The following is a 23,928-nucleotide window of genomic DNA, read 5'->3' as shown; positions in this document are numbered from 1 at the left end:
GGGTGATGTACAGGGTGGCTTGGCCCATGTTCTCTGGTTCGCCTTGAAACCCGGGATCTCGGGCTCAGTCTAGATGTAAGTGTTAACAGCTCTGCAAAGGTCTCTGCCTGTGATCTGGTCTCCTCGAGCAGAGCAAACCTCACCGTGTCCTGCCATCTTCACTGATGCTCTGTAGTGGATCAGTGGAGAGGGAAATGTTGGATAAACAGGCTTGTAGCAAGAGCTGGGTTTGGTCCTGGAATTTCTGCATATGCTCTACTTGGGATCAAATATAGAGTGAGCAAATACAAAGGTGAGCAGAGAGAGTCTTAATACAAAACCACGGCTGCGTAGCTCGATCTCCTAAATGCTGTCTGCCTGCTTCAGACGAGTAGATGTGAACTCTCTGTCAGAAGCTGCCTGATTAAAGCACAGCTCCCGTTTGTGTGCGTGGTGATGGGCTGGCTCTCCATCTGTCTGAGCAGGAGCACGTTCCTGTGCTGCGCTTCCATCTTGACTGTCCTGCAGCAAGAAGCTGTCTGTCTAGGACAGCATCGTTATTCATAATATGCAGAATGTGTTGTTGTGAGAGAAGTTGTCAAAGCTTGTTCTTCAGGGCATAAGACGTTTGCAGAGATCTTCCATAAGACGATTGCAGGCTCTTCCACTGCTCCCAGGCACATCGTGCTCTCCTGGGTGAGCATGACAAACTTACTGAACCAGAAATCAACTTTGTGGCTGTCAGGGTGCTCGGAGATGCCCAGCTGTGAATATGGGCAGTGAGGCAGCTTTTTAGATAGAGCAGCGCATAAATACACACTCTTAACTTGTATAATTTTGTAAGAGCGTTCACGCCGTAGTTATTGCATTCATTTTACAAATCGTGATAGCTCAATTGCCTTCTCTTCACGCGTGTCTGGTCATGCAGGAGTACCCCAGCCGTTTCCAGCACTGCTCTGTAGGAGGAGAGGCACTGCCTGTGGGGTGGGAGCAATTTCTCTCTTCTGCCTTGTATTTTCAGGCATCGCTCAGAGCCATGATGTACCAAAAGTGGAATCATGGCACCAAATGAAAACTGCCACGATACTGGGCAAAGAAGACAAAAGTAATGAGCTGCATGCTGTCCCAGCTGAAAACTGACTGGTGGCCTGTGACCGGTGCAATGGGGTTTGTAGATATTTTAGTATAAATTAGATAAAAAATAGAATTCTGACTTAAATGACAAGATTACCTAAGCACTCCAAATCAATTCACTTAATGACCAGCTTCGTAACCTTTATGTGAGCGGCGAAGTTTTATGCCTTGTCTGCTTCGTGCTCTCTGTTTCATCCAAATCAAAATTAAATGACTCCATTACAATTATAGCTCTATCATTCCAGCGTTCAAGAGCACACTTTAGCAAAAGATCACTGTAATTTGAATTATGGTGTAAGCGGAGAAGTTTGTATTGTCTCTTATATTTTTAGAGCTTGCTTGGCTTTCGTCAGCCTTGCTGTATAGTACACAGTTGATACTGTAGCAGTGGTGCTGGAAGTTTGTATTGATGAGCTGTAATAATTTGTCTAGAGTGGCTAAAATTGAGGTGCTTGTGGTTTTAGACCATCAAAATGTTACACAGGGAGGTATTTCCCCTCTGTTCTGGGGTTTGTATTAAACTCGCACTCCCTTTCTCCTCCACGCTTTACTTTTGTTCCTTTGCGGTAGGTTTTTATGCCCTTTAAATAATTCAGGGAGGAAGGGAAGAAGAGAAAGTGTAAAATATCATGACTCTGAGGGATCATTCCTGATTGAGGATTTGGTTTAATGAGCTACGCCAGCCTCAGAAGAGCCGCGCTGATTCCACCATTTGCCCTGCTGTGCCTTTCTGTTCATGCCGACAGCTGGGCGAATCTGGATGAGCTTGATCAAAATCACCAAAACTAGACTAATTTGTACGCATCAGTCTTAGGGAGTGTAATTCTTTCATCTTGGTGTAAATCCGTGGTAGCTTTGCCAAAGTCAATAGACTCCTATCGGGTTTATTCTGAAGGAACTGGGGTAATTCCAGTCCGCTGTTTCGGGTTCTTCCGAGTGGCTTGGGAGAGAAGCTGAGGGTTTTGCTGCAGGGGGAAGCTTGTGATGAGGCAGATGAGTTATGGACAAGGAAAGGGTCTCCAGAACTCGGTGCCGTGCTCTGCCACCTCTCCGTCCCTGCTGCAGCCCAGCCCGGGAAGGCTCGCCTGCTGTGGAGGGACATCGCATTGCATCCCCAGCCACTTCCAGCTCCCTGCTCACTCCTTCCAAACCAGCCTTTCCATCTCCTGCTCTGATAGTGTCAAGTGGGCATTTAAAAAGAATTAAAAGGCAATTAAAATTCTTTTTATGTTCTCTTCATTTGAACTTTAATGATGGCAAACAAGGTGATCTCTTCCGAGACCGTAATATTTCATACAAGGTAGAAAGGGCTCCAGCTGCCTGTGCTCTGGGTGCCTGGGGTATTGCTAAAAGACCGCTGAGAAATGACAGGAGACACATGCAGCCCTGAGCCTTGGAAGCATATTTAGAGCAATTTTACCTTCCAGGCAGCTTACAAGAAAGCAAATCTCATTTCACTGTTTCTTGTGATGCCCGATTAATTGAATAGCATTATCTGAGACTGCTGATTTGCTGTAGTCAGTCATCACCGCTGTACTGTACGGGCATTGTAACAGCTATCGGCAATGAATGCAGCTTGGTTTCTTTGGCTGGTTTTTAACCCTTCCACGTACTTGGAGTTGTGGACCATCACGTAGTCATGGTTGGGATGAACGAGGAGTGAAAGCAATACGTCGATCCCCTGATTCTGTAAAGATATCAGGCTTGTTTCTTTAAACGCCTGCTTGCTTATCTCTGTGTCTCTGTATTTTTAGAAGTAACCGGCTGATCCAGAAGCTAGGAATCTCTCCCCTTCCCACGGGATCTCAGGTAGCTGGAGCATGGCAAAGAAGGATGTGACTAGCATCTCCCCGAATAGTTAGAGTGGTCACCTATTCCTTGGTCTCTGGCTCTGCTTAGAAATAAAAAAAAAAACACCAAACAAACAAAAACTGCACACAAAAAAAGCACCTACAGCTTAAAAAGCAGGTGCTGTGCGATGTCACAGGTTCCTGCTCTGCTTTTCTGTCCTGCAAGCAGTTTCCATTTTAACTTTGGTCGCCAGCTGAGCTCAGAGGGAGAGGGTGGGAAGTGTGAAGTCACCAGGATCTCTCCCTAGGAAAAAGGTCACTCTTGGACTTGGAGGCATGTGAAATTAGTTTTAATGCTCCTTAAAGGGAAGGGCTCATGGCGGTGACAGAGCGTAGGTCTGGCACGTGATGATCTCGGTGTCACAGGCGGATCTGATGACAACCAGGTTCGAGTGCTGGACGTGGCCTAGTACTGAGGGGCCGACTGCAGGCTGAGAGGTGATGCTCCATTGTCACTGCGAGCTAATCCGGGCTGATCAAATTAATATCACGTGTGACTTGGAGTGGGGTGAACTCGCAGGTGCAGAGCGCGTCTGTGGGAATGGGGGTTTAGCTGTCGCACTGGGGCGAGGAGTTGGTTATGTTTGCTGCTCTGCCACTGATTTCCCTCAGTGGGCAACTTACTTAGTCATCTGTTTCCCTTCATTACACCAGCAAATCACAATCAGCCCTAATGAAATCAAATGACATTATATTGATGCGAAAGCTTAGAATGAGGTCCTTAATCTCTCCTCTTTTCATAATGCAAGGATGATGGTACTCAGCATCAGTATTGGCTTGTTCATCAGGGTTAGTATTGTTAGGGCATCCTTGAGTTCTTGGAGCATAAATGTTATTTAGTTCTTGTAAATAAACAGTTTTGCCTCAGTAGAGAAATAGATAGGATGACCTGAAGGATAAAAGCCCATCTTTCCTTCCAGTGTCAATTAGAAGAAAACAGAAGCGTTAGTGTGCAGCATCGCTCGTGAGTTAAAATATCTTTTACTCGGTTCTTCTGTCCTCAGGGGAGACAATGGATTTTTCTTGACACCTTCCTCAATGCCACGTCTGCTCGGAGAATTATTTGGCTTTAAATCCCCTCGCCTAAACTGACAATGTGCCTGCTAAAATGATTTGGCTTAGTTTCTTTTGACTGGGTGCTCTGTGAATTCTCCCTGTCATGGAGCGCCAAAGGCTTGGTAAATAGAGGCAAAGCAGGGAGCCGGGCAGCCTGGAGGAACTCTGCTCCTGCCAGCTTCTTGTTGCTGGATCAGAAACTGCATCCCAGCCTCTTGGGGTGGGCTGTGCTGGCAGGGAAGGCTGGCAGGGCTGGTGCTCTGACTACGCACCGATGGTAGCGTGGTCAGAGTGCATAGTCAAGTGTCTTGCTTCTTTCCCCCCATTGCTTCTTTCAAAGTTAGCTTTTCCACCGAGTAACTAACCATATCTAGTTGATGGTGATTCTCATGATAGTTTTCCAGCACTGTTTGGTGTGGAGGGGAAAGAGAAGATAAGAGGAAGCAGGAGGGGAATGCTTTAATCTAGATTCCCCTCCAACCTCCCATAAAGCACATAACAAATTTCCATTGAAATAAAGCTATGTGGAGTTTTCTGCTGTTTTTAAAATGGTCCTGGACTTGCCTGAGGGATACACAGAGCAGTGACCGGCGTTGAGGGGGTGGGACAGGGCCATTGTCTTGCAGCAGGGATGGGGTGCCAGCCCTCGGGTGGGTTAGGAAGATGGCCTGGGAGCTAAGATTTCATTTGACCTTTCCAGGTGAAAGGGACATGGGCTTCCTGATGCCTTGGGGCTAAATGTGTGCAATCACCATAATTATGCATCAATTTGCATTTATTTGCATAAGTGCCACTACTTGAAAGCCAAACTGCTGTCACCTTTGCCTTGGGAGATGGGGAGAGGTTGGACTGTGCCTCCTGCAATTCCCATTTCTGTTCCTGCCAGGGGGGCCATTTCGCACCCTCCATCCCCTCCGCTGTGTTTCCTCCCTGGTTTCTCTCACCCAGCGCTCCATCTGGAGTGCCGCCGCTTCCCTTCATCCCTCCTTCTAGCTATTTCTCTCTCCACCTGCCTCCGCGTCACCTTTTCCTTGTACCAGTTTTCTTCGTTCCTGCCTGCCCCAGCCACGTGTTCCTCCCCGCACAGGGACAAGCCATTGGCGTACATTGGTGCGGACGAGGGTCCTGGTTCCTCGGCACAGAAGCCAATTCCCTGGTCTTTGTCAGGCAAGATGGGGAGGGGATATGCTTGATCCAAAGCATTTTATTTACAGGTACAGGCTGCAGTCTGGGGACAGTCTCTCCCTGTGCGTTTGTACAGCACTTGGCAAACTCAGCCTTAACCAAGGTGTGTAGTGGGGGCTGTAATAGTCTTATATTTGTCTTGCCTGCGGAGGATGCCTGGAGTGAGCCTTTGGGGACAGGCAGGGCACTGCCTCTGCTTGTCTTCTGCTCTGTCCTTTCTGCTGGCAGAGGAGCCGTTTAGCCGATAGGGCTCAATCTCCCCGAAAAGCTCTCGCAGTCCTGCCCCTGCAGCCCCTTCCCCTCCACAGACACGGGGAGCCTCGTCCTTCCCACTGGCACTGAGATGGCTTGGCTTAGTCTGGCTGAGCCCATGTGCTTAAAACTACCTGGGTCCAGCAGGAATTGGGCAGAGTTTTCTCCAGGATAGGGCGGGAAATAGTGGTTAGACAAAGTTCTGCCAGTTTGTTAGGGCTGGAGCCCCTCTGCTGGGAGGACAGGCTGAGAGAGTTGGGGGGTTCAGCCTGGAGAAGAGAAGGCTCCGGGGAGACCTTCCAGTCCCTAAAGGGGCTCCAGGAAAGCTGGGGAGGGACTCTGGATCAGGGAGGGGAGCCATGGGACGAGGGGGAACGGTTTTAAACTGAAAGAGGGGAGACTTAGATGAGATCTGAGGAAGAAATTATTCACTCTGAGTGTGGTGAGCCGCTGGCCCAGGTTGCCCAGAGAAGCTGTGGCTGCCCCATCCCTGGGGGGGTTCAAGGCCAGGTTGGACGGGGCTTGGAGCAACCTGGGCTGGTGGGAGGTGTCCCTGCCCAGGGCAGGAGGGTTGGAACTAGATAAGCTTTAAGGTCCCTTCCAACCCAAACCATTCTATGATTCTGTGAATCGTTCCCTTCCATGGTGCTGGAGCGTGCTGTAAAAGCTCCCTCTGCCTCCCTCCTGTGGTATCTCCACATTTCTTTCTGTTTTGCAGCTTTTTTTTTTTTTCCCCAAGTTCTGTGCCTTACTTTTTTTGGGGACTTGGCGCACAATTGCGTGGTACTTCGATGATGGATAACCTCCACACTGACCTTTGCAGCTTGCAAATGGAGCGGGTGCTGGGCTGCCCATTATCTGAGCAGCCCGAGAAGCCAAACAGCTCCGGCGAGTCTATTATTGCCGGAAGAAAACAGCTTGCGTCTGTAGCAAGGGGGAGGATGGCTCATAGTTAATGCTTCTTGTATCAAACTGTGATCTACCCACTAACGGAATGAATTGGAATAGATTGCTCATTTCATTAGCGGCGAAGGTAAGTGAGTGGGCTGTATCCGTATGAGACGCATATTTTATTCAGGCTGCCAGAATAATGCTGGTGATTAATTGCCATTGATTTCTGACATCTGCGTTCCTACTGGGGGGATTTTTGAAGGCCTGGAAGGTGCTTTTACCCAGGCTTCAACCTTTCAGTGTCCTCGAGAAGTGGAAAGAGCAAGGGGAAAATTCTGAAGGCAGGAGAGGAAAGGCTTCGGTAATGTGAGACGTGCTGGGCAAGAATGGCCTGGCGCAGGCAGGTTTCGGGAAGGGTGGCAGCTGTCGGGCTTGATCTTAGCAAAGAACATTCTGTATTGGGTGTTGGTTTGGGTTTTGGTTTTTTTTCAAAGGTGATAACTGTGGGTACAGGAGATGTGCGTTTCCTTTTTTTTTATTATTATTTTAAGCAAGCTACTTCACTCTCAAAGGACTTGATAGATAATTAAATAGCGTGTTGTCAGGGGATCAGTGGCCTTATGGAATCAATCTGCCCTTCTCTCTGGCACTTGCTTCTTCTAATAATATTTCTAGGCAATTGGTGACTGGTTTTCTGCTAAATGTTTTGGCGCTGATCCCTAGATTCAACTAAATAATTTCCTTAAGCTTGTTTTCTAGCAGGTATGCTCGCACACTGTGGTGCCAGCATTAGACGTTTCATACCACTGTCTTCAAATGCATTATAGATGGGGCAAAGCCAAATTTTATCTGAGTCTGGAGCGAAACACAGCAGCACTGAAGAACATGGAGCAAGTCCCTGAAATGGTTTGTTTGAGAGAGGCAATGGAGATGCAGTCTGCACTGCCCAGTTCTGCAGAGGGGATTAAGGAGGTGGAATTATTTTATTTAATGGTCCGCTGCAAATGGGTTAGGTTTAGCATGCCCGCCAAATAACACGTTTTTCCAAAGAGCTCGCAGGGTGAATTATGCTGTTGCTTTTGTGGTGATACCTCTGCAGTCATTGGACACGAGACAACTTGTGTGCCAGTGAGGGAGAAGTTCTCCCGTGTAGTGTTCCCATCCAGAGCCTCCATGGTCCCACGCTTTCGATGTTAGATGAAAACTCTGGCCTGAAAACCTTTTCCTTTTGTCCCAGGGAGTTGAGATGACCTGCTTCGTGGGACGTGCATTGTTCACGTGGGCAGGTGCTGGCCCTCTCGCTTGCTGTTGTTGCCGTGTAAGTAGGGCTGACAGCAAAATCGAGGTCAGTGGCCTGGTGCCAGCTTGCTGGCATGGTGGAACCTCACTGGGACGGGGGAAAAGCAAAGTGCTCAATGTTCGAGCAGCAGCTAAGCTGCCAGGCACAGGGACCGGCAGCCTGAAGGCTTACGGGGGTACAGTGGTGGAAACCTCTTCCACCAAGGGGCCAATGCAGCTGGCCAGAAGCCTGTGCTCAGATGGGTGTTGGGACCCTCTACGAACACGTTCCAGGAGGCCCGGGTGGATATGCAGTGGGGGAGAAGTCAACGTGATAGCGCTGGAAAATAATTCCTGCTGATTGCTCGATGTTCAGGGAGATCAGCTGGAAAATGCTGTAGATGTGGTCCCTGCTGGCCAAAGTGCCTGTGCGATGGCAGGGGGAGATGTGTTGAAGAAGCTGCCTGTGTGGGTCCCTGCTCTGTCAGTACTTAGCACCTCTAATTGTCGGTTAGCCCCTTCTCACCAGTCCTGAGAAACTAAATTAAAATGAAATGGAGGAGAGAATAATCCTGCTTGCTGGGACAGCTGGATGAGGACTCTTAGGGCTGGATCTATCTTTGGGTACTGGTTTGAATCTGCCCATCCAGCACTGGTTTCACCCGTGTCCTGGGGCTCCCAGCTGGCTTAGGGGAGCCAGCACCAGCTCCCCGTCATGGGAGAGGGAAGTGAAGCCCATGCAGTGCTCCTGGCAGTGCAGAGCTCCAGCCAGGGGCTGTGTCTGGGTTCTGTCCATCATCACAAAGGCTGCCCAGGCCACTGGCTGCTCCCAGGTGATGCCAGGACTCCTCTCCACACCGTGTCCCTGGAGAACAAGGTTCTGCTCTTGCTGAGGAGGGGGCTAAGGCGAGCAGAGCTGGCTCTGGTGAGCAGCAGTGGCTGTTGTGTTCTCCCATGCCCTGACATTGACCACCTCCTCTCCCTGTGATGAATGGCTTTGTTGCTGCATCCTTGGCTTTAAAACCTTCCATCCTGCCCGAGCTGCTGAGTCGCCTGTTTGTAATGCAGTTGCCATCGTCCCCTAGCACTAATGTGTCCCCGAGGTCTTGCAGAGACACCCGTTGCCTCTCCAGCTCAGCCCATTAGCCTTTGCTCTTGCCTCCTTGGATGGCTATTAATGATTTCCATTTTTGCAGCACCTCTACACTCGAAGCACTTTCTTTTATTAGAGGCCAGACTTCCACCTCAGTTCTCATTCTGAAGTTGTTTCCTTGGGTACTCCAGGACCCAGCTGCGTACCGAACTGGGGAGGAGTGGTGCTGGTGGAGCCTTTGCAGCTCTCTGGCTTACCCAGGCTCAGCCTTGCTTCAGCTGGAAAGTGGCGGGGCAAGATCCTGGCCCAGTGGCATAAAGTAGCAGGCACAAATGACCCCATTAAATCTACTCTGTATCCCAGTGCTGTAGCAATAAAAATAGTCAGGACCAAGATGGTATTGAGAAGTTTATGGCAAACGCTCCACTCTGGTTGCTTGGATTTGTCGTAGGAGCCAGTTTTGGGGCTAGAGCATCCTTTTGAGGGAGGCTTCTCCCAAAGCACTTCATAACGACCTGAAGAACAGCTGGCAGGAGAGAGTCATTGTGTGCTGCCAACTTGCCAGAGGTGCTGGATAATCGTGCTCAGCGGGTGAGAAAATTGCCTGCAAACTTCTTTGGGATGTCAAATCAACCTTGTTTCCTCCAGACTCTGAAAGCTACCGAGAGCCTGATGAACAGGTGTGTTAGCAGAACTGAAGGGGTGCAATGGGGAGGAGCTGCTTGAGGGCACCCGTCTCTCGTGTGCCCCAAGTTTGGTGAGAAAGTCTTCTGGGTCTGTCTTCTGTGCCTGGGTGGAAAATCCAGATGAACAAGCTTGGAGGGGACTTGCTGTTGGGGTTGCCTGTGCATTCTTTCCTGAAGAGGATGATTTTTCAGCCTCAATACAGGGAAACCGAGGCACTTGAACAATGGGAAGCTACTTACTATGGCACGATCTGTAACAGCTGAAGGTTTTTTGGCTCCTGCTCTAAAGGCCACATGCTGTTAAAGCACAGGGATGGTAAGTAGAAAAAGGCAGTGGAGGCTGTTGGCTCTGCTGGCATGGTGGCTGTGCTGGGGATCCCAGCGGATGCTTGTAGGCTTCTGGGAGCTGGGTGGAGACGGGTTAAGCCCCACAGGTCAGAGAGGGTTTGATTTTGTATGTCAGACGGGAACAGGCCTCAGTGGAAGAGGTGAGTCAAAGGCTGTGCAGTGCAGAGACGGGCCCTTCCCATGGGCTCCTGACCCAGCGTGTCCCCGCAAGGCCACCGCACCGCTTCCAGGGAACAGCCTTCTCCCAGCAGCTCCTGTTCCAGAAATCTCTTCTAATACCACTGGGACCATTGTTTTTCCCCCAGAGGTAACAGACTTCATCTCCCCAGATGCCAGGAGGGACACTCTTAGAAACCAGAAGGTGAACAGATACACCAGCCTCGGTAAAGCCAGAAAAAACCCGCAGAGGGGGAAGCGCAGCATTTCTTCCCGTGCAGGGAAATGGATAGTAGCTCTGCTCACTTGGAGCTCACTGAAGCAGCTGATGGTGATTTCTGTCTCTGTTTGGATGTACGGTGGATGCTTCTCCCATTTGGCTCACCTGGTGCCTCATGACTTTGCAGTTCCACGTGCCAAGTGCTGTGTTAAAAGTCTGGTTCGGTGTGTGGATGTACAAAGGTTTTATAGGCCTGGGCCAGGTCTCGTTCCTGTGCCTGCCGTGCTTTGTTATGGAGCATGCGTGGTGCCATTTTTGGAGGGAGAACACTGCTTCTCTTCTCCTCTCATAGCTGTGTCAACTTTAGTTTAACTAGCGGGTGGCTGCCTAATGAATGACAGAAGCTCGAATATTTGAACAAAACTGACTTTAGTAGTCATGGGGTTGGGGAAGCGGTTTGTGCTGACCATCCTGTGATTTTTGACAAGATTGAGGTGGCCAGAGCGAGGATGTGGGTGGTGTTGAGCAAGCCTTGTGCTCCTCAACCCCTGGCGCTCATGCTAGGTCCCTTCCTCAGACAGGGGCCGGACTTGGGCTTACTGGAGCAGACGTGCTTCTGGTGGAGGTTAAAAGCAGAGAGTCCTCAGGCTCTTTTGTGCTCGTGGTTGAAGAAAGATTTACCCCCTGAGCTGATACAAACCTAGGCTTCTCCTAAAATTAATAAAAATAAAGGATCTGTTCAAATTGATGCAAGCTCACGAGTCAAAAATTGATTTTTATAAATAGACTTCAGCTTACAAATGGGCTTCACAAGCACCAGCGGAATTTCAGACCTGTGCTTAAGCATGTTCTAGGCAGAGGCTTAAACACTTGCTCATTTAAACACATGCCTGAAGGCCATGTTGAACTAGGGCTGCTGGAGACCATCTTCTAGGAAAAAAAAATCAGCTGTTTAACTCTCTTAAATGGTCCCATAGTGTTGCTGTGTCCTGTTAAACAGCTACTGCTTTTTACCCACGTGTGTGTGTGTCTCGGCGGTACCTGCCACGGTGTGTTGCGCATCTGTGTACAGCATGTACATCTGCGTGCCAGTATGTGGTTTGCGGGTGCCCAATGGTCTGTAGTTCTTCTGCCAGCATGTAGTTGGGTGAAGGGTTTGCTGGGGTCGTGGGTTATAAAGCTGATGAAGAGGATGAGGGGAGGATGGCGGCTGTGCAGAAGCTGTCTCTGGGATGGCAGGGGCCAACTGCTGCAGGCTGGGAATCAGTTGGGGCAGGGTGGGAGCAGACGGGGGCTGAGGGGTAGCCTGACTTGTGAAATGGAGTGCTGAAAAGCAGGTCAGAGTTGCAGTGGGAGGCATGGAGACAGCCACAGGCAGGGACAGTGTCACCGAGTAGGTGTGACACCATGCTGAGAGAGGCTTTCACCAGCTTTCTTGGGCGTTTCTGGATGAGGGGTTTCCTGCCTCCCTTCTCCCCTTTCTGCTTGCTCTTTCTCACTTGTGTTTGAGGGGAGCACCATCCCTTTGAGTGTGCTTAGCACTTAGCACGAGGGCAGGCAACTGGAATCCCCCGCTACTGAGGTCGATATCAATGGTTTACCATTGCTGAGCCGTGTGGATGGTCCCACTCTGCCTCACAGTGGTACGATAAGTCCTTTGTGGGTGTCACTCTCCTCCCTGTGATCGCCCAAAAGGTCTCCAAAAGGTGGAGGTCACCTACCTGCCAGTGCAGGTGGCTTGGAGACCGGCAGAGCTGTGTCCTGAAGGGCTCCTCAGTGTAGGGAAGACCCCTGGGAGGTACCACTACAGTCCTGTGCTAGCTCTTCAGTGGGAATTAGCAGCAGGGATGTGTTGGGAGAGAAACACGGTGCTGGGCAGGAAACTGCTCACTGAGTCCTTGAGGAGCCTCGGTAAATGCATTAGGGGATACACAGAGTGTCACCAGCCTGGTTGCTGCAGGGAGATGCTCTCACCAGCAACATCCCAACAGGCCCTGCCGGCTTCTGTTCACTCCCTCATCTTGTCTCCTCTTGTACCGAGGCTGCCCTGGCCCAGCCTGCTGCCCCAAGCCAGACGGCTGCTCTCCTCGCCTCCTGGCTCTCTGCTGTCACCTTCATGCATAAAACATCACCCTCTTGACTGAGATCCCATCTCCTGGTGGCTCTGTCAAGGGAGCTGCAGGGGGACATAAAACATCCCTTGTAAATCTCTGGCCTCTCATCCCTGGGTACTTTACTGTGCCTCAGATAGCGGCTCTGCTGCTGTTCCTGCTCCTGCAGGGGATGACATTTAGCTGAGGCAGGACGGGAGCAGCCAGCGCTCTGCCTGCTGCCAGCCCTCAGTGACCACCAATGCCCTGTCTTCACACTGCGGAGCACGGTCACTTCTCCTCGCCTGGTGTCTCCTGCATGCTAGAAACCCTGGAGAGTTAGTTATCTTTGGTCCCCCCTCCCCTGCCAGGTTGGATGCTCTGAGTGAGGGGGGAAACGGGAGACCTGTGTGGGAACAGGGTGGCAGTGAATGCAGTGGGACAGGGGAGAGAGCAGCTCAGGGAGGGCTCTGTGCGTGCCCGTGACCCAGCCTCAGCTCAGAGTTTTTTTTCTTTACTCCTTCCTTAAATGACAGTGACACTCAGCAGCTGGCTTTGAGGCGTCGTATGAACACACACAGGTGAGGAATGCTCAGGATCAGTGCAAAGAGAGCTGGCTCTTTCAATTGAGAGGAGGAAAGGGGTGGGAATGCAGGTATCAGTTAGGATCACATGGAGTTTCTGTGGCAGAGGGAGGACTGTAACCCTGTACAGTTGGACGAGTTACTGATTATCCTCATCATTTGCCTGTGCTTAATGAGGAGTTGCAGCCTCATTCAGAGATGAGACTGCTCGTGGGACTGCCAGTGTTGTTTGCTGTCTCAGTACCTAGGTAAGTAAATGATGTTATGCAGGTTTAAAACAGGTTTTCATAGAGATGGCTCTAGTTTGATTGAATGGAGAATGTTTGCAGGGGGCTCTACCCTATCTCATAGGGGTCACTCTGCACTGGAAGCTCCAGGGTAGGTAAGAAGACTCCCTGCCACCCCCAACTCATTGCCGTAGAGTTCGGATCATCTTGAGCCTGTCTGCCTGGTGGCTGATGGAGGGACTGTGGGTCAGGAAGCTGAACTGTGCCCTGAAGCATGGATGGGCCCCTACACCATTTAAAAGCGGTACCCTGGGGTGGACAGTGGGCTCAGAAATAGCTCCATCCGGTGGGACTTGGGCTAATGCCAGCAAGACTGGAGTGTGGTGAGCACCTCTGCCTGTCTGCTGGTCAGGCTGGGCTCTACGGGCTCGCAGGGAGAGAAGACATGGCAGCAGGTGATGTGCTTGAGGGACCGGGGAAGCTAAGGGGACAGACAATGGAGTTAGTGAGCACCCCAGGATGCTGAAGTGCTCTGCGGTTGTTCTGATGGGGCTGTTGGTTTCGCAATCCTTGTTTAAGTTCTCCAGGCACGTGATGACCTTGGGAATAAGTGACAAATTTGCAGCCAAATAGCTATATGTGATGGAGATGCTGAACTGGGAGCTGGCAAACTGGATTCTCTGTCGCTCTGGCAGGGAGGGATAGGAGTGTTGCCAGGTCAGACCTGGGATCCAGCCAGCCCAGTATTACTGCCGATACTACACTTTACCGAAGAGCTGTCGGTATTAGTTTTTCCCGGTCACGGGCTTTGCTCAGCAGCTTCTCTGCTCAGTGGGGAGAGGAGACCTTGCGGGAGCAACTCATCAAAAGGATGTATATAGGGGAAAAAAACCCAAAGCACCTCCTTTGTGAGAGCAGATCTGGCGTGTTGATGTTCCTGAGGCCTCAGAAGGGATCAGAGCTTACAGCTGTCCCCAGGGAGAACTACTATATGTTAGTTTAAGTTTAGTATAAAGCATATGTCAGCTTCTCACAGTGGAATCTGGAGAAGCAGAGGAGCAATTGCAGATCATCTTACCCGAGTGCCAAGATCATCTCTGTCCATGCTGTTTTAAATATATGTATATATTTAATAATTATTGTACTCATTAATTGACTGCTTGTGCTGGGGAAGGCAGCTGGTATTGAGATGGCAACAGAGGCTGAATTTCTGGGAGCGCTGTCAATGTTCCCTGAAGACATCCGGAGCTTTTCCAATGGCAGAGTTTGGGGCCGAGCTGTAGGGACCGGTGGTGCTGCTGCTCTTCTCCAGCATTCATCCCCGTCCTGCTCTGAGTCCTCTCCAAAGCTGCAGAAACTGCTCAGTTTCAAGTTCCGTCCGTACTGGGGTTCGTCCTGGCATGTCACCACCCACTTTGTCCCCCGTACTCTGCTTCACTCTGCTCTTTCCCTGGCTGATGGGGAGAGCGCCTTTTCTCTGTTGGCAGCAGCAGCTCTGCCAAAACAGTTGTTGCTGTTCAGGAGAGAATAGAAAAATTCCAGCTTTCACTAGGTTTTTGTGTAGCTCAGTCATTCAGTTGGTGGTTGCAGAGTAGCTTGAGATCTTTCAACCTCAAAGCCATGTCACCCCGGAGTCCTAAGGCAGGTTGTCCTTCTCCCTCCGTAGGCATTAACCCCCTCCTCTCCTTGGCTTGTCTTCCAGGTGCTGAAAGGCTGCAAGAAGCTGAACCTGTCTGTACATTCGGTGGGACGCATCCCGGGGGGCTATGTCACCAACCACATCTACACCTGGGTGGACCCGCAGGGCCGGAGCGTGTCCCCGCCGACGGGCCTGCCGCACCACCAGAACAGCTCCCTCCGCAAGGACAGCGAGAAGAGGAGCCACCTCCAGCTCCTGCAAGAGGGAGATGAGAAAAAGGTGAGCGAGGAGGGCAGCCACAGCCCTGGGGGGCCGTCTGCGGTCACCCTCTTCGTTACCTTAATGATCTTTGTGTGATTCTGGCCTCTGTTGGGGTGGCCCGTCTCTCCTTTAGGATACTCTGGATCCTGGTTTTCTCCCTAGGTCTGTAGCTTTCCCTCGGTCGTTTAGAGGCTGATACAGATGTTACGTTACGTTCAGGAGGGCTCGTGGATTTGGAGGGCCAGATCTCAGAGTGCATTACTGCCCTTCTTCCTGCGTTTCAGGTCTTTCCTCCAGGTGTTTTTGTGAGGTTTTCTTGGGTCTCTTAGAAGTTTTGTCAAAGTGAAAAACCAATTTTTCTCTTCTCAAAATGCTGTAAAATAAAATGTCTGGAGCAGAGAAGGAAATGGAATGGCTTTCATAACGGTACCCAGGGGAGCTGGTGGTGGCCAGTGCTGGTCACTCCAGCAGGGCCTGGATCTCGGGCCTTTAACGGGGAGGAGAGTGTATCAGCACGTCTGAGTCCAGTCCTCTCCTCGTACTGCGAGCCTGCCCTCCTTTGGAACAGGCCTTATGATAAGAGAAGCCAGCAGAGGGTATGTTCAACTGCAATATCTGATCTCAGGAATATAGTGGTTCTTCTCCCTCCTGCTTCCCGTGCCCAAACAGACCTAGAGACTTGTAGATGCGGAGGAGCGGTGCTCGGACGCCCTTGTGGTGAGGGGCAGGCTGGAGGGCCAGGCTCTGCTCGTTCTTGGTGGGGATGGATCGGGAACCTGTTTGTCCAGTACAAGCAGGACATGGTGTTGCCTCACCGGCATTCATGGGATATCTAAATACTGTCATGAGTGAGCAGGGTGCTTGCTTCCCAAAGGCACGGAGTTGATTGGAGCCTTGACACATTTGCACCATGTTATCCTGAGACGCCTCTGGCTGTCCCCAGCGTTTTGAGTGTATGCCCAAAACGTCCTCAGCTCCGCCTGGAAAGGCTGTGGAGGGATCCGTAAGCTACAGCCTCCCGCCTCAGCCAGAGAGGGAAAAATCTAATAGAGGATGAGGCAGTTTGCTGATGAAATATTCATGTGGGCCACAAGGGAGAAGGGCCCATTATTTTTACTTTAAGGAGAAGAGAAAAGCAGCCACTGCTGCCTTGCTGGTGTCCCCCACCCCCTACCACTCAGTGTCACCTTGATACAGCAGGCAGACACTCCCTGAAGCTGTAGGTAGGAGGTGTTTCTCTGCGTATCGTTCCTTTACTCCTTGCTGTGTATCAACATGAGATGCTTAGAAGCCTGCAGCTGTGGGCATCCCTGCCCAGTGCCTGAGCTTCGCGTGGCCCTGGACAGCCCCTTCCTGTCAGTCCCCAGGGAGATGCGATTACAGGTGCCCTAATTGTCTCTGGGCAGCTCGGCTGCTGCATGGACCCGTCATCAGACCACAGCACCCTCCTCTCTGCTGCTCCTGAGCTCGTCAGGGCTGGCTCCTGGGGGCTGCCCAGGAAAATGAATCCAACTGAATTTTGCAAGTTAGAAGAGCTTTAATTACCGTAGCTTAATCTGCTTTGGAAGGGAATGAAGCCGAGTTGAATGAAGGCCACGTTAAACTTCGAAGAGCGTCCATGCTGGGCTTGGCTGCTGTTGGATACACTCACTCTCAAGATGCGAGGGGTCCCAGCTCCAAGTTGCCCCCTGTGGCACCATTCCGGCTGGGCAGGGCTGCAGGACCTTGGCTCACAGAAGTGGCTGCCCTTGTTCTGAGCTGTGCTTCTCTGGTGCTATGGCTGTGACGCCTCGCTGCACACTTGCAGAGCCACTGGGTAGATTTGCCAGCCTTGGGTGGGATGCCCGGTCTTTGTGGTGCTACCAGCTTATGGCTTGCTGGCTTCAGGACCTTTTGACCGGGTGTGAGGAGTGGTGAAGAGCCTTGTGCTCTGCCTGGCTCTTCCATAATCTCGGCTTGTTCTTCCATTCCTTGGTGCTGCTTCACACAATCAGGCAGCCCTTTAATTGCTGGTAGTGGAGGATTGTGCTTTGACCCGGGGCAGGGGGCTGAAGGCCCTCCTATTAACCTGGGGAGAGTCAGTGACAGTTGCAGGAACTATTTGAAGCTCACAGAAATGGGAATGCAAAGATGCGATGCTGAGAACAGGCAGTATTCAACCTTATCCTGGCACTACTCTTCCATGGCATGTCAGCAGTGACATTGGTCACTCTGCTGGTCTCCTCCTGCCACACTGGCCGTGTACCACACTTCTAACAAGCTATCAGCTGGGTGTTGTCTCAGTGCTGGGATCCCCATGCCGCTCTGGTGATGGCCCTTGGCTCCCTCTGCTCCTTTAGACTTCTTGTGTCACTCGGTGTGCCTCCCGCTCTGCTGTAGCGCAGCTCTCGGCGCTGCCTGCAGGCCTTCTCCTTGCCCTGTTAATGGGCCTCCATCCTTGCTGACCACAAAGATGATGCACCTTTCTCCGTAGCCTGCTGGCTCAGTGGTCCAGAAGGGCTTTCAGCAGAAGCTGTTAGCACCGGTGGGACCCGAGGTTGCTCAAAACAGCACCCTGACCCCTCCGCTCCTTGCACTGCCTTGAGCCTGCCTTCAAACCCAGCTCCTCCTCGCTGCCTTGCTCACTGGTGTCGATGCGCAAGGCTTGCTATGCATGTTGCAATAACCTCCGCTCCTGACTTCCCATCTGTAAGGCCGACGAAAGAAAATTACTGGATACAACTTTTAAAATAACCAAGACCTCTCCAGAGGTACCTTGTGTTACCAGCTGATGGGGAAAGAAAAGGCCCGCCGTGATCAAAGGCTGGCTGGCAGTGAGGAGGTGAGGGGAGCCTGACCTGGGCGGTAGTTTTGGGAGGGGTTATTTGGTGTGACTGCCCGTGTCATTTGTCTGAACGCACGCTTCAGGGCATGGATTAGCTGAGTCGCTTTGTCCTGACTTACTGTGTACCGTCGAGAGATAAAAATATGTCCCAGAACACGGCAACAGCCTGCCCTCTAGTTTTTTCTCTTTTTATTTGTATGTGTAGATATATTTATATATTTAACTGTTGAAACTGGGGTTATTCTGTTCACAAATATCATGCAAATAAATGCAACATATCCCTGGTTAATTCAGCCCAGTCAAGTGGAATTGACAGGTACTCCCGAGGGCTATTTGATTTCTGGATGGTTTTACATTCCGAGGGAAGGGCCGGGGATTAGTTGGTTATTTTTCCCCCCTGCCTCTCTCCTATTTCTAATCGATCTGAATGTCCTGGCATACATATGCAAAAGCTTTCAAACAAGCACTGTTTGGGAAAGCACAGCAAAGATCAGACTTCGGCCCTACAGCGGGAGGCTGAAGCGATGTAAAACAGCAAGTTCGTTAATGCGTTGCTACAGTTCAGCAAACATACAATGCCACTGTAGTTAAGGTGATATTTCCAGCTTTTGCAAGGTTAAATTGGAGTTTGGTGGAGGCATCCTACATCCATCAGGCAAGAGGGATATCCCTCTCTGGCTGCCTTTTCCTCCAGCACATCTGTTCTGTATGTCTGAAAGGATAGGGTTTGTAGCATAGTTTAGCAAGTTTGCTTATCTGTAGGCAGAAGCATTTGTTATCAAAAGGTTTGAAATGGAAACCGCTGCTGTCCGGGGGGGGTGTGTGATAGTGTAACCGATCTGTCTGGCAGAGGAGGGACCTGGCGCATGGCTGCGTACCTTCCTGGAGCGGGCACCCAGGCGGTGGGGTGGAGGTGTGGAGCAGATGGGCTGGACTGGTGTGCCACCAGGATGGTGGGGCTTTCAGCTGGTGGGTCACTCTGACCTCCTTGGATAGCTTTGCTGTAGCAGAGGTTTAGTGCAGAAGGCAACTGGTGTTGCTGGCTTAGGGCTGGCACGTTCCTTGCCCTTGGCTTTCTATCGTGTTTTTGTGTGGGCACTAGGATTCCTGTGCTATCAGCTGTGGAAGAAGCCATTATGGGGCTTTGGGAAGTTACTGGTGGACTGTCAGCTGTCGACCGGCTTTGCTTTCACCATTCTGTCCCTGTCAGGGGTTCTGGGCCAAAGTCCAGCTTGCACCAAGCGTGGGTCAGAGGCTATTCTGTGCGGATGAGCAGGAGGTGAATGCTACGATCCGGGCCAATTAGTCAGTGTAGACCTGACCTAACACAAATGATATCTCACGAGAAGGCATAAGAAGGGATGTGAGAATTAAAGGGAATGGAAGGATGAAGGAGGTGCTGGCATGTACGCGCCTGCAGTTGTGCAAGTTATTGCAAATCACTTTCCGTATCTGTGTTGCCTGTGGCAGGCTGAAGAGATGGATGCGTTTCCCAAGTCTTGCTATGATGAGTTTCCTGCGATAAGGGCAGCCTTCCCTGTAGTCGTAATCGGTGGATCCAATGTTTCTTCAGAGCCCTGTGCCGATCTTCCCCGTAGGTGAAGTAGCCAGTGAATGGTGGTCAGTATTAAGTGTGAAACGAAGGGCTTGCACTAGTGCAAAGTTCTGGTGAAACGTTCTTGGAGCCACCTGACTCCAGCAGCAGGTCGCAGTCCCCCGGTGCCATCCCAACAGAGGATGTAGCCGCCTTGCTGGAAAGATGGGACCTGCTGCCAGGGGTTGCCTTGTGCTTCACGGCGGTTTGATTTTTATGATCAGGCTGAAGTCCTCTAGATTTTTCACAACGGCAAGGACCGTTTGTGCTGTGAATTGTCATTGATGTACTTCTGGGATCAACAGCTTATTTCATTAAAGCGCTTTGGAAACCGTCAGCCAGCAAAAACTCGTAGGTGCTCTTGAGCTGGGAAGAAGATGAACTGTGCAAAAAGCTCTGCAAGGGTCGGACTGCTAATTCTCTGAGAAACGCCATTTCATCAGCTGAGTCGTTGCTCTAATGTGCTTATTGCCAGGGGAGCTGCTTATTCCTTTAAACTTTTGGTGCAGCAGAAGGAAGAGAATATACATAAAGAAGAGAGTGCCAACTTGCCTTTGGGCAGTTCTGTATTCAAAAGTAGCTATAATTATTATAATAAAAACAAAAAGAAAAAAATATATCTGTGATAGCATCGCGTGGTTTGAATGTTTGAGACGCTAATGGTGACTACTTGAGCATGAAGGATAAGAGATGCAGGAGAGATAAGGAAGGATTTATTTCTATTAGATTGTAATGACATTTTCAGTGCGAAGCGATACAGCTCCCCGTGTCTCTCACCGTTTGCTTGCTCTGACCTTGCTGGGGTTCGCCTTGGTTTCCAGCGAGAAGCCTCTCCAGGCTACTGGGGGGTACGTGATCAGCTCCCCACTTGCCTGCAGGTTTCCTGTGGTGAATGGAGTATGTGACGTGAGCCACTGGTCCCCCAGTTCCCTGGGGATAAAAGGTATCCTTCTGCCTGGGGCTGTCTGTAGCACTGTCCCAGGAGACTTACTCGAAGCGCTGGAGTTATTTCAAGTGGAAAAAGCTCCCAAAAGTGCTAATTGTGCCCCAGAGCTCTGGAGCGCTGCGTGAGTCGAGCGGCGCCCGGTAGGGCGGTAGCAGTGGGGCTGAGAATTGGGAATCGGGCCCCGTGGGAGAGGACTTGGTTTAGAGCCTGTCCTGCGCTGCTTCTGTGGTTGGCTGCCTGTCCCTCTGCTCGGAGTGTCACCTCTCAGCCATGGGACACGCTCGCTGCCCCGGCATGCACCTCCTAGAAGACCCTGTTTGCAAATCAGTGCCCCGCACGTGCTTGTTGTGTAGCCAAAGGCAGCGCCGGAGCTGCGCTAATATTAAACACGCATGGAGGTGGCTGCCAGCGTAGCTGTGACAGCAAAGTCCCCAGCGTGGCCTCACAAAGCCTGTCCTGGATGGTGGGTTGATGTTGAGGCATCTGTGGTGGATCCAGCTCCCCGGCCAGCTGTGACTGCAGCTCCCAGGACCTCAGTTCATGTGTTGTGAGCTGGCTCTGTGTCCCTCTGGGCTGGGCTCGCGCGGTTGCAGGAGGTCTAGACATAAGCCAGTGGGGCTTCCTTGGGAAGCAGGAGGAGGATGAGCCCCGCGAGCCTCCTTAAGTGGTGTTTTTGGTGTATGGCAGCAGTAATGGCATGGAAATAGCTGTTGGCATGGGTGAAACCCCAGCCGCTCATGCAGCTGTGTGCTGAATTGTACTGATGCAGAGTAATTCTTGTCTGAGAGTGCTTTTTCTAATGGTAAAATTGAATCTGTCAACAGGTAATTTCATAAACACAGAGAAAAGAAATCCCATGCAAGAATCAACTCGGAGCAAATGCCTTATTGATGGTGGCATTTTTTATATTTTTTTTTTTTTCCTTCATTTCCTGCTCCAGGAGGCAGTAGATGTTTCAGTGTTGAAATAGAAATTAAAATTGTGACCCTGGTCTTCCGAATGCTTCTGTGTTGTACCCGCGGGAGTAGCCTGGGGCTGGACACAGCCTTGGTACAGCGCAGAGGAGGAGGTGGGGACCACCTCAGTGCTACCCTGGGCCTGGGAATATGTGGGGGGGTCACCTTGCCTTGGATGTTCTTGGTTCCCCCTCCCCCCCCCCCGGAATAATAGCAGTCCTGCTCAGCCTTGCTTGCTGCCGCTGTTTTCGGATGATGTTAGGACAGCTGTGCATTTAGCAGCTTGGAGTGATCCCGGCTCTCCCTGATATTGGCGCTGGAGGTACGTTACAGCTTCTCACTCCGAGCTTCTGCCTGGTGGCAGAACATGGGTAGAATTGAGGAGGGAGGAAACATAAAGTGGAAATGTAACCAAAATGCCCTTTTCTGTGACAAGACTTGCACAGGAGCGTTAATAATATGTGTGCAGACCTGCTTGCCTTAGTGGAAAAGCCCAAGCAGAAAGGCTTGGTCCTAGAAATGGTGTGTTGGGGGTCGGTTCCCAGTGGGGTCCAGAGTCAGTGCTTTGCATCGTGGCAGGATCAAGCCCCAGTGGTGGGAACCACTGGAAACAACAGCCTGGTCGCAGTGGACATGTTTAGCTACCTCCTTGGACAGCTTATGCTTCCCTGTCATCCTGCTGTCTCCCTCCCACCCTACAGCCGTGTCTGGAGCCTGGGCTTACACTGTGCCCTCGCTGGGGAGGGACTGGGGATGGCAGCGGGTGTGGACAATGCTGTGCTGGGAGCAGCCACCTAACGCCATCCCTGCAGTGTCCCCCGTCACTGCAAACGGCCCTTTGGGGGCAGGAGACCCTTGGAAAATAGTGTGAAAACAGCCTCCCCTCTTATCCCTAAGCCCTTAAGGTGGAGTGACTCAGCCTTTGCTTCATCCCAGCAATCAGCTTATCTCTGGGTTTGGCTCCCGACAGCTTTCTCTCCCCTCCTGCCTCCCTCATCGCTCCCCACCCTGATCAAACCGAGCCCCCTGCCTGCGAGCGCTCGCCGTATTTCTCAGCTTTTCCCTAAATCTGCAGTTTGGCAATAAGCCGAGTGCTCCCGGAGCGGTTATTTCTTTGGCCCCTGCTGCTGCCACGCTTTTCTCAGCAGCCTGAGTTTCTATTGCCGTTTCCGCAGGGTTTATTCAGAGAGGCGTAGGTATTAGTTGATTAAGAAATGCAATTAAGCCCTCAACAACCCAACTTTCTGGGATTGCCAGCAGCGGCATATTTTTAAGTAGCGCTTAGTTGTTTTTTTTTTTTTTTTCCACGGAGCTTGGGTTTGCATTGAAGGTCTTTCAGACCTGCATTGCTCGAGGCTGTATTCATTGCTTTCTGCTTTTTGAAGCCTGGGTTTGCCTGGTGTGTGGATAAACAAACCAGCAGCACGTCGGGTTTATAGGGAGAGGGAGTATCTCTTACTCGATCTGATGATATCGGGGTAGGGAGAGCAGCTTCTTGGTTTACCAGCCGGTCGGGATAATGTTAAAGGGAAATGGAAATGTCTTGATATGGAGCTACCCCTCGTGTTGGTCACCCCAGTGAAGCGCTGGCACGTGTATTAGTTGCTCAGGGACTCGTGGGCCGGAGCGTTGCCTTTACCAGTCTGTTTTGACCCTGATCTGTGATTTCATGTGCTTTGCTATGTTTCTCCTACTTGTATTTTTCCCAACATTGGGGAATTTTTGAAAGGGGTGGCCACGGTGTGGTGAAGAAGCTACAGTAGAAGTGAAACCCTGAACGTCGTTAGACAAATGGGGAGAAAACAGAAGGACTTTGGAAGTGCCGAGCATTTTTCTGGCTTTAAAAAAAAGGGGTGAAATGTTCTATAAAGTAATCCCTCTATGTACAGAATGATGTTTTCGTGTAAAGAGAACGTTAAACTGCCCTTGGTTTTGACAGGCAAACGTTCTGCTGGCTAGGTAAACTACCCAGCGCTCTTCTCCAGCCCAAGGCGTGAAGGTCTCTTTATGGTTCCTTTATAATTCTTCAGTCCCAGGATTGTTTCCAGCACTTTGTGTGCTTTAAAGCAGGGAAGGGACTAACAGTTCTGGCTCTCCGGCTTTCCCAGTACAGCCATTCCCGGAGCGCAGGGAGCAGAGGGCAGCGGTGTCGTGCTGGGATCCTGCCTGCCTTGGTGGGGCATTGCGGGCATCACCCTGCCTTTAGCTCATGCATCCATAAAACGCAGGCATTAATGCAGTTGCCAGACTTGGAAAAGTAGGAGCTGTTTTGATATCCATTTCTTAAAGTACAAAATTTTGCAGTATGTCATCCTTAGGTAGACTTATGTCCCGCTGCTGCTTTCTGTCTTCCTGCTGCACCACCACCGAGATAGAAAATGGGTTTTCAATACCAGCTTCTCTAAGGCTGGGCTGAATTCCCTGCGTGATGTTACGTCCTCTAGAAAGGCAGGTTAATTAGTGACTTGAAGCTAGGAATGACTTTTCCATCCAGGTGGATGTGCAAGCTTTTGATTTGACTGCAATGAAGAGTTTTAAATATAAAAGCCGTTCGCAAACAGTCTATCAGTGTGAAGCACATTTTGACTTTTCGCATTTGTTTTTATTCCCGCTGTCGGCTTTTCTCCGGAATGGACTTAAAACCTGGGACAAAAGCAAAAAAACACAACACAACCCCAG

The 23,928-nt window shown here is 50.9% G+C and overlaps 1 protein-coding gene across 3 annotated transcripts in view; it reads left to right on the top strand.

Moving 5' to 3' along the window:
• Positions 1–23,928, top strand: part of WHRN (whirlin) — a 57,504-nt gene that overhangs the window by 2,861 nt on the left and 30,715 nt on the right. For all 3 annotated transcript variants that reach the window (XM_074608859.1, XM_074608860.1, XM_074608861.1), the window contains exon 2: positions 14,732–14,947. In XM_074608859.1, the coding sequence (XP_074464960.1) occupies positions 14,732–14,947 (216 nt within the window). The remainder of the gene's footprint in view (positions 1–14,731; positions 14,948–23,928) is intronic.

The sequence above is a fragment of the Larus michahellis genome, chromosome 15 (genome assembly GCF_964199755.1).
Source record: "Larus michahellis chromosome 15, bLarMic1.1, whole genome shotgun sequence".
Classification (NCBI taxonomy): Eukaryota; Metazoa; Chordata; class Aves; order Charadriiformes; family Laridae; genus Larus; species Larus michahellis.
The sequence above is the reverse complement of the archived record's forward strand: the minus strand, read 5'-3'. Positions and strand labels throughout refer to the sequence as shown.